Here is a 10,774-nt window from a genome sequence, read left to right as displayed (position 1 = left end):
GAGCGGGGGGGAGATAAATGAAGTGATAGTAAGTAAGGGAGGAGTAGGGAGAGAGAGGCAGAGTATGAATTAGAAGAGATGGATTGTGCCACAGTTGGCAGCCAACAATGTTCTCCACGCCCGACTTCCCTCGACCAATTACACCCTTCACTGCCTCCCTCTCACCTTTTCCCTCCCTCCCCCCCTGCCCCCATCTCTTTCTCTTCACCTCCATTTTTTTCTTTTGCCAGTGCCCCCCCCCCCACCCTCCACCCCCCCTCCCACCCTCCACCCCCCCTCCCCTCCAGCAACTTTCTCAGATGTTATCAAATCAACAGTTTTGCTTTGAGCCCAAAAGATGTGAAGCTTGGTCCCGATGTGGGTTTGGACTTTCAGGTGTGAAAGTAGCTGATTTAGGGTGAAAGAGAAACACGAGGTGAAATATCGGTGACAAGAATCTGCCAAACCTCATTTCTTTCTTTGTCCTCCTCCAGTTGGCAAACTACAAAAATGTGCATTAGGTTTTCCAAAAAGCCCGTCCAAACTGAAACAGAGAGCCAGCAGCTTGAGATTTATCAACTCTGCGGTTTCCAGCGAGCTCAGTGTTCAAGTGGCGCAAACATCGTCTCGGTGACGAAGAGAAAAACGAAAATCTCCCTCGAATTCAGCGGGTTTAGCACAGACGTGCTCTCAGAAAACAAACGGGAATATTAAAGAATGGAGGGAGACAGAGAGAGAGATGGAGGTAACAAGAGGAAGAAAGTGAGCAGAGGTTTTTTTTATAAAGAACAAAAAAAGACAGGTGGAAGAAAAGGTTGGAGGTGGAGAAAGAAGAAGGAGGAGGGGGGGGGGTATACAGACGTACAGTGAGAGGTGGCAGTGTCTGTCTCCTTTTGTGTTCCACATGGATTCATCTCTTTCTGTCTGCCTCTCATTCACACTCGCTCGCCCCGCTCCCTCTGTCATTGTCACGCTCGCATTCTTCTCACCCTTTTCTCCTCGGCTCCTCGCCTCTTCACCCGCGCTCTATTTGTCCCTGTACCCTCCTCCTCCAGCCCATCACTCTTCTTCCTCACCTTTCTCTCCTCTCTCCTTCCTCCTCGGCCCGTTTTTGTTTTTAAAATCCTCTCTTCCCTCTCTCGTTTAATAATAATGATACGATTTAATTATATAACACAGTCACCAGGTGCTTTAAAGCAACATTTAAAGGCACGAGGCTGAGCAAATAGTCCAATACTCAAATACCCTGTTTGTTATTTTCTAGCAGTAAATTCCCAGGTCTATTAGTTCCGTACAACGCCGTTAAACAAAGTACATTTTCTAATTAAATATAATCCCACTTCACTGATGATAGAATGATGTAGTCGCTTGTTAAAGTCCCCTGGTAAATCATGGCTTTGGATCAGGAAGCTGCTGAATGTATGAAATTCAGTGATGTGATCAGCTGAGAAATGAAAGAATCTGACATATTGTGCTTAAAAACAAGGAGGTGCAATGTACAACTACAACTAATGTTCGACTTTTTAGCTTTTTACTTATCGTTGTAGTGAAAACTCTTTGCTCACAATATAAATATTGCTGGTAATTGTTCGTATATATCTCTATTTAGTGTTAAACAGTTTTTAAATCAAAGAATTCATTTGAACCAATACTTTGCAATGTAGTGTTTGGGATTTGAAAACAAGACGTTGACTTGTGTGTAAATCTGATTTAATTCTTTGCTTCATTAAAGATATTGTTCATCTCCAAATCCCTCGTATCAGTAAATACATGTCACGACCTTGAAATGACTTTACAGTGGTTTCATCGTTATGATTTATTGTAACAAGACTCTTCTCTGCTTCTGTTTTCGTCCTCGGGACCAGTTCAGGTTCAAGATGACAAAGTAATTGTTGGTGACTTGGATTTAATTCCAGAAAAAAATGAATTTATTACAATATATTAACACTTTCTGTTAATCCTGTCTGATATCCAATTTGCCCGCTCTGGTTTTAATTATGTCACAAATGTATTCCAGGTAAAGTGACGTCTTTCAGAAACACCCAGAGAGCTGCCTCTCATTCTCCCTCGTCCTTTATGCTCCTTCCTTCCTTCTGCTCCCTCCCTTTCCTCCTCACCCTGCATATCCTGCTTTTACCCTCCTCCTCCTCCTCTCCCACTTTGCTCCATCCCTCTTTCTCTCCTCTCTGTTCTACCGAGAGCAATTCCATCTCTCTCCCGGCAAACAAAGGGAGCTAATGACATGCTGACACCGAGCCCGATGATTGAATTCATTAGGCGTGCACAATAATTGCCAGGCGGCGAGCGTGCACGCAGCCGTCTATTCAGAGGACAGCTGTCAAATAACAAGCAAGAGAGAACAGCTTTTTATTGTTGAGCTCGGAGAGAGAGAGAAAGAGGGAGAGAGAGGATGAGAGCGAGAGAAGCACCTGTTGTGGAGGCAAAGAGAGAGAAAGAGCGAGCACTCAACATGTCAATTAAGCTGCTGCGTTCAGGGTTAGTGAGAAGTTTACTTCCTGTTCGATGGCATCGTAACCCACGTGTGTGTGGTTGTGTGGACTTTGTTCTTCAGGTAAATTCGGACTGAGGATGATCACTATGTCCATCCCCTCCCTCTGTGATCATTAGGTTTCTGGAGGACAACTCAAAAAACATTTCAAAGAAAGAAACACAAACAGAACCGTTTGGCACTACTTCACTTCGGGCTCGGTGATTCCTGCAGTCGACCGTCTTCACCGATAGTTCTCCGTCTGAGAATCTCCGTGCTCCGTCATTAATGAAGGGTCATAGAGATGCACGTACAGAGGCCGACCTTTACACAGACTCTTTCCTCCAGTTCAGTCCATGTCGCTCTGGACGTGCCGCGAACGCCAAGTCGAACAAGTTGGGGAAATGCACGACCGGCAGAAATGATGTAATTTACGGCGTGCTTATAAAAACGGGGACGGCGAACGTAAACCAGGCTTTAAACAAACATCTAATCCCATTTAGACTCGATGTTTTACTGAATGATTCATTATAAGAACTGCAGAGAAACAATATCTGTGATAATTTCTCTGGAACGAATATGATAAGTTGCATTTCTACACTTGCACAGATACGTTCATGCTGGTTTTGCAGTTTTTAAAGATAATAGAAATTAATTATTTTCAGTTTAAACACCAGACGAGCAATAATAAAACCCTATCAACAGCGTAAATCCACCTTTGGCCCCGATGAACCTGAGCAGTGTGCGTTGATTAAAGAACACAAGTCGCTGCCTGCTAACTCCGGGTTTCTAATTTAACACGTAGGAGTGCTGCTTTGTTTAACACTAATATATCTGATGCAGCTAATGAGCTGGCGCTCTGATTTACCGCCCCGCTATCTGCCCTGCTGCAATTTATGTGCAAGCACTTTTCATTAACCTCAAGTGGCCAAATGAATGTCCTTTTAACTTTGGCCCTTTGGCTAACCCGCAGGAACCTGGGGAGAGCGTCGCGGGGCTCCAGGGGCCTTTTGTGTTTGCGGCTCCAGGCTGCAATTAATGCGTGAATGTTCCTGCTTTTTGCATAATTAATCACATGAGCATTTAATTGAATTTAAATGTGAGCTCGAGATTTTTGAGTTTGGTTGTGAGGGCTTGTTCCTAGAAAGATGTGTGTGTGTGTCTTTGTTTGGTTTCTCAGTTTTTAATCTGTCTCTGTTTTGAAGAAGACGGAGGAGGATGAACTGGTCCTGACTCCAGATGGGACCAGGGAGTTCCTGACCTTTGAGATCCCCCTCAGCGACTCGGGTTCAGCAGGTCTGGGCGTCAGCGTCAAAGGCAACCGCTCCAAGGAGAACCACGCTGACCTGGGCATCTTTGTCAAATCCATCATCAACGGGGGGGCCGCCTGTAAGGTAAGACCCCCTGTGCTGTGATTAATTAAAGGTCTGAGTGGAGAGGTTTAAAAAGGGGACATCTGTTTATTCAAGGATTGAAGAATCTCTTAAAGGAGACGTATGATGCTTTAGTTCTTTCCTCTAGTGTGTTAGATACGTTTTTGGAGAATGTTAAAGTTATGCAAATTTAAAATGCACAAATGACAGATAAAGGATCGTGAGTCGTCCAGCAGGCCAATCAGAGCAGACAGGGTTTTATCGGGGGGGTCTTAAAGAGACAGGAGCTAAAACCAAGTGTTTGAGACAGAGGCTGAAGAGAGGAGCTGCAGCGATGGACAGTCTGAGGAGAGAGATGTTTTCTGAACATTACAACATGAAAACCTTTTACAGTAATAACACAAGTTAATATGATCAACTTGAATATGAGCTTGAGTGTCTCCTTTAAACAACATGTTCCTTTAAATTGTCAAAATCTCAGGTTAGACCGTAGCAGATATATGATGTAACATCATGTGATCACGACTCCGAACAGGGAAAGTGAAGTAAAACAACTTTTTCTGTTTGTCAGCGTCTGAGACGAGACTGTGTGATAACATCTGTGAGCACAAAGTGCTTTATTCTCTGTGGTCGTCTAAAGAGCTGAATTCAACCTGATTGTTTTCCAGCTTGTGTTGACAGCACATGATAATGGACCTAAAAGCTCTTCTCCGTCAGAGATTGGATCATGAATAGAAACAGGAGACACAGCAAGTTCGGATCAGATAAAACTTGTTGTTAAGTTCGAGCTATGGCTGATGCCTTTTTTTTAAATAATTACCCAGCATGCACCATTTGGTAGTTGAAGAAAAACTCAAAACTGTCTTTTATTGTGTCTCATCTCTTAATCCACCGACAGGACGGGCGGCTTCGCGTGAACGACCAGTTGATCGCTGTCAATAGTGAGTCGCTGTTGGCCAAAACCAACCAGGACGCCATGGAGACGCTGCGCAAGTCCATGTCGACGGAAGGCAACAAGCGAGGGATGATCCAGCTCATCGTGGCCCGACGAGTGGCCAAAAGAAACGAGGTGAGAGACGAGCGGAAAGACGGATTGGATTGATCCAGAGTTTATAGTTACCAGATGACTATGTGATTAATATGAAGTTAATACGAATCTGAAGCCGTTTTTCTTCATCTATCACAGAAAGCGCAGTGTGGAACTGTTTCAGCACATAAACATAAATGATTTATTCTTTTATTTGCCCCGACTGAGCACACATGACCTTTTCCAGCAGCCGCCTGCTTCACACTTACACATTCGCGCCTCCGAGCCGCACATTACCGCCGCCGCGCTCCGGAGTTAACTGTTGACCCCCCCAGCAACTCCAGTGGAGAAACTGGAAGGCGGACATGTCAACATACGGACTTGTCAACATTAGGTATTGAGACGTTCATTCACCGTTAATGTTCAGGGTGTTTTTAACGTGTTCAGCTGGGATTTGAACCAGGATTCCACCTTCCTGTTCCTACTCCTGCGCCAAAACACTAGAACTAAATCCCTAAAAGATTCAATTTCTCACTATTAAGAAAAGGAAACTGGGTGAAATCCAGATTGTAGTTTTGTTTCACTCTACAAAGCTTGAGAGTTTAACACGGGTGATGTGGACGTCTTTTATTACTTCCACTACAGATGTGACACATTTAATTTAATAACACTCAGGATTTGGTTTGTTTCTGACCCTTTCATGATCAAAGTGGTTTTAATCAAATTTCCCGTGTTTTGCTTTCATGCAGATGAATTAAAGTCCTGTGACACTGCTGCTGTCAGGAGCCACATCTCAAATACAATATCAAACAAAAAAACCACTGGGAAATGCCTTTAGAGCGGCAATGAATCGTTTCATGAGATAAAAATAAGTAGTCGGGTCACAGTAGTTCAGCGACCCCTCCCACACACCCTCCTCCCTCGAGGCAGCTGGAGGAGAAGAATCAAAACATGGCTGCGAACTGAGCTGCACAACTTTTTTCCCTCTCCTCAATGTCATGTTTTTACATTCTCTGTACACCTTGGCCTGTCGCCTGCTTGAAAGCTGAGGCTGAGTCTTTGTGCACCGCCGCTGTGTGTTGGTGTGCAGGCGCGTGCACGTCCGCGTGCACGTGCATGCCTCTGGCATCGCCTGGCTCCCTCGCTCTCCTTTTCCAACCTGGTGTGTCAAAGTTTTGATTTCCCCTCGGCCCGTCTGGTAATTGAAAGCAGAGGCTAAGCCTGGAGCTGTGTTTTGTGTTTCTGTGTGTGTCTGTGTGTGTGTGTGTGTGTGTGTGTACGTGCACACATCTCTGTGTCTGCCCCCATGTGTGTGTAGTTTGTGTTTTTGTACATCCAGCTTATGCATGTATGCATTTATATTCAGGGATCTCGCAGTGTGTTGGTTTGTAAACAGATACCCTGTGTGGATGTGTGTGTATCGTGGACATGTCATGGCAGTGAGACTTCACAGAGAGCACGGTGGATGAATACAGTTTGAGCTCTGGGAGTCTCGTCAATCTCTGCTTCACATGCAGAGCCGGAGGCTTGGCCTGAGGCTGTCAAAGTGTCTGGCTATTTATAAGAAATAGTGTCCAAGACACTCAGAGAGAAGGGAAACAACAATCTAATGCACTCACACTCCGAGATGTGGCTCAGAGCTGATTTATAAAGTCCCTATAGAGTCCCCCCCAGATTGTTAATACCTCATAACCAGCTGTCCATCAGCCACCAGTTAAAATCAAATAATATCTGATTGCTATAGGTTGAAAGCTCTGACTCATTTTGACATTTACTGACACATGAGATCAAATAATCCTGTATTTACTTTCCTCCCTGTGTCTCAAATCAATCTGAAATATTTGCCTTTGCATAAATCACAAGCCCAGACGCTGCAGCTCCTTCCTGCGTCCCCACAGAAACACGGCCGAACCCCCGAGCAGCTGACTTCCTGATCACTGGCACCTGATGGGATCGAGACCTTCCCGGAGCTCAATTATCGCCCTGAATATGCAATGAGCTGCCGTGTGATTTGTCGATGCGCCCGCAGTATGGCGAACCCCCTCGACTGTTACTGAGCCGTCTCACCCCGACCCGTCAGCTGGCCGATCCATTAACTGCTGTGTCTCGTTTAAAGTCAGGAGAAGCCGCACGCCAACAGCCACGGCGCCATATGGCCACTTTAGAAATAAGTTTGTTTCTGTGGTAGACTTGTTGTGTTTGTTCAGTTACTATGAATCAATGGAATTATTTCTGCAAGAAAGGAATAATTGAACACTTTGAAATTAGAATAAAATGTGTACAATGCTATATTTAAGATATGATTTATGTCTGGTGCAAAACTAACTATCTCAGTTTTCAATTTGCTGGTTTTAGTTCCAGTATTTTCAGTTTATATCACTTGTTTATTAAACTACAATTCAGAGAGGAGAAATTTCGTTTAATCAAAAGCTGTAATCACCAGTTCATTTGCAAATTAGACTTTTAGTTTATTCAAAATCTTCGATCATCCCCACGGCTGTTGCCATGGTTTTAGAAATATTGAGCTCATTAGTGCATCCTCATCTTCGAAAAAAGAAAGGAAAAGAATATGTTCTTCCTGATATTGTCTGAATGATGTCACAGCACTGTCCACACGTGTGTGAATATAATACCCAAACTCTTTTAAAACAATTCTAAGCATAATGTTTTTTTGGTTTCTGTCGTCTAATCTGAAGTCCACTTCCTCCTCACGTGTCCACTTCCTGTCCTCTCCCGTGAACGGCACTTACTTGTTTACATCAGAGTCGAGTCGTCCTCGGTAGTTCCAGCACCTCGAGCATCTCGGGAGCTGAGAGGATCATTGGGCAAAGACCTTTCTGCCAAAATCGAAATCCCAGCCTCACTAGTTACAGTCATTGATTGGGGTAATTTGGCTCCGATATTGACCCGAATGCGATGCCGTTATCGCTCGTCACGCTGCGCTGGCGATGATGGTTATCTCTATGGCGAGGGCTGTCATCGTCTCCGGTAATAAATGCAGAAACCGTAGCGAAATCAATACACCCAACGATCCAATGGACAAACAAGGAGAGCCAACGCAGGCAGTGGATGTTTAGGGATGACGGGGCCAGCAAACGGTCTATTTGTCCAGCAAACAAGAGAGTGTCATCGCACGGTCCTCGGGGGAAATGTCAAGACGGCTAACTGCCTGTGGCTCAACAGCCTATTGGAAATCCATCCCCATTCATCACACGGCTAGCATTAGCATGGGGAGTAGCCCTCGTGTCCGTTCACTACTGCTCAGCAGATACCATCAAGGCCAGTTCTGCCTCGGTTTATTCCGAGGTGCCAGTTGGACGTTTTTTCCCGTTAATGTATAGATCTAGAGTATTTTCTTTCTTCTTCGTGAGCGTGAATCTGCTCTTTGCTTCTCAAGTGGTTCAACTATTCAAACCATTTGGAGCATTCAGCTCGGATACACGGAACCAAACAGCCCGTAGCCAGAGAGGGAAACTGTTTATTTTTAATTTCACCTCTTGTTTCTTCAACCAGGAGACGCCAGGCAGCCCGTTGGGATCCCAGCAGACCATGAACACCTCCCTGGACGACCACGAGCGCAGAATCTCTCACTCGCTGTACGGTGGCCTGGAGGGTCTCGATGACAACTTGATGCCACGACAAGGAATGATGCCGCGCACAATAGGTACGACTGTCGACTCTCTCCCTGTGAATTGTTCCTCTTCTGGCCTGATGGACTGTTTTCTGACTGAACCTTTTCTGTGATTAGACGTGGAAATGAGTCTTCAGGATGATTCTAAATGTTTGTGTTAGTTTTCTATGCTCATTCATCGCTTTTCTCGATGACCTGACTTTGCTCGGAGATAAGTTTGTGTTGCGAGAGATTAGTAAACATGTTTTAATCTGCGTGGGAGCCGTGCACGCGTTTGTTTGGAACTGTGTGTGTGTGCAGCACTTGAGTGATTGATGGATGGGAGCTGAAGTTGCCTCATGTTTTCTTTAACAGATGGTTTAACTCCTCAGTTTGTACATTTCCGCAGCAGTCGCTGTTCTTTGCATTCCTCAGAATACCAAGACGATGCATGCGATTCAAGATAAACACTTTGACCTCCTCCTCTGCTCAGTTTCTGCAAGTTACTGCTGAAGAGAAGCTTCACAGCAGATCCTAATGTAAATGAATTAAGCAGAAGAAGAGTTGGAAGAGCTGCTGCACCAACTTTTCATCTTTTTTTTTTTTTTTTTTAATTAAACGAACTCCACCTCGTTAATTAATGCAACATAACCCCAGAGTGGGACCTCTGTTTTCCTCTCATGCAAATTGGTTGACACCGGCACTGTTGTAGGTGTAAACAAAGAGAGAAGTGTGAGTCGTGAGTGACGGAGGCTGTGTTCGTCCACGCTGAACAAACAACGAGGGCTTCTAATGAGCGTGCAGGGTCGGGTGTGAAAGCACCAGGCAGATGTAGAGGTGAAGCAGCAGGCGTCTGCTCTACGGTGACGGAGGAGTTCATTGTCACGTTATGTGATGTCTGTATCTGCGGGTCCAGTGATTTTATAACTGCAGGAGTTTACGCCGTGTGAAGCCGGCAAACGCACGAACTCACTCTGATAGACTGTAGAAAATCAACATCGCATTTAAGCTTCTTCCCAGACGCGTCGTGCGTGAAAGCTCGAGAGAGAAAAGGGACGTGTACGATCTTAAGAGTCCGAATATCTACATATACTGTTTGAGGGACAGCTTATTCATGACTGTGTTTCTAAATAACACACTCAAGTGAGCGCAAACAGCACCGGCAGTTATGTTTTCATCCTTCAAGCCAGTGGAGAGGACAGAATAATTCCAGTGTAATCTTCTCTTCAGCATTCTCGGGTATTTGCAGGCATCACAAGAAGGACTAGTTTGTACCAGTCGCGGTTTTGCTGATGATGGATAAGAGGAAAAAGAGCAAAGAGTCAGTTTCAAGTGGGAAAGAAGCAAAACATTGTGTTGGAATCAGGACAACAAAGTAAAGACAACAACCAAATATACCAAATATAAACAGCGATACCGATATATTTATGAAATGCTCATATCAGCCTGTCGATAAATCAGTCAGGTGAAAGTAAAGGTATGATATAAAGGTGTATATATATCCAAAATACAAAGTTGTTCTTGGTATTTGATCCTCTGCCCTCAATCCTCAAGATTAAACATCATCCAGAACTCGGTGCAGTATCGTAATCAGCTCTGGTAACAACAGGAGGGATTAAGCCACAGATAATGTCGCCTCAGCGCTCGCACAGTGTTCAGTCACATCCGTCCCTCGACCTCCGAGGATTAAAAAAAAACAACAGCTCGTGCCTCGTCATCGACCTGCGGCCTTCTTATCATCCGGACGTGGGTTTTGAGTGTTTTCACCTCAGAACTGGACGGAGCAGAGGGATGAAGACGTCAGCGCGGCCGGGGGGGGGGAAACCTCTCCCCTCTTATATTTCCCCGAACAGAACAGGACACCAGGATGCAGGAGACCTCAGAGGTCGGCCTGAGGAGGAGATGTGCTCCATCTAATTACCAACTATCACAGACGCTCGAGACATTTCTCTGCTTATTAAACACTTAATCAGCCCGGTGGACCACTTCCTTTTTTCTCCTGAAATTCCAGCGTCAGTTAGTCGTGTCAAATATTTTTGGGGATCTTCCTCCCTCCCGGTTTTCTCAGAATCAGTTTTCCATGTGTGAGGCCCGACACAGAGATAAATCGAAGTACGTTTTTACTCTTTTTCAGTAAATTGCTCTTCAGGTTTTGTGTCAGCGTGAGATTGGACAGGTAGGGAGAGGATTAAAGTTTGATTTGTCACTGTTCAGCTAAACGCAGGATAAAAGGTCACGTGGGTCAAAGCTCAGAAACTGGTGCTTCCCTCCGCGTGCAAACTCGACTTGAGTCTTTA

General features: G+C 44.9%; 1 protein-coding gene across 6 annotated transcripts in view; it reads left to right on the top strand.

Annotated features, from left to right (window-relative positions):
• Positions 1-10,774, top strand: part of LOC117778717 (partitioning defective 3 homolog) — a 198,154-nt gene that overhangs the window by 112,295 nt on the left and 75,085 nt on the right. For 5 of the 6 annotated variants that reach the window (XR_004616833.1, XM_034614475.1, XM_034614476.1 and 2 more), the window contains 3 exons: positions 3,673-3,861; positions 4,739-4,909; positions 8,381-8,531. Coding sequence is in view for 5 of the 6 variants with exons in the window: in XM_034614475.1 (XP_034470366.1) it covers positions 3,673-3,861; positions 4,739-4,909; positions 8,381-8,531 (511 nt within the window). In the remaining variant the exon portion in view is untranslated. The remainder of the gene's footprint in view (positions 1-3,672; positions 3,862-4,738; positions 4,910-8,380; positions 8,532-10,774) is intronic. The other variant, XM_034614473.1, reaches the window with a different exon arrangement.

Source organism: Hippoglossus hippoglossus, chromosome 17, assembly GCF_009819705.1.
Source record: "Hippoglossus hippoglossus isolate fHipHip1 chromosome 17, fHipHip1.pri, whole genome shotgun sequence".
Classification (NCBI taxonomy): domain Eukaryota; kingdom Metazoa; phylum Chordata; class Actinopteri; order Pleuronectiformes; family Pleuronectidae; genus Hippoglossus; species Hippoglossus hippoglossus.
The sequence above is the reverse complement of the archived record's forward strand: the minus strand, read 5'-3'. Positions and strand labels throughout refer to the sequence as shown.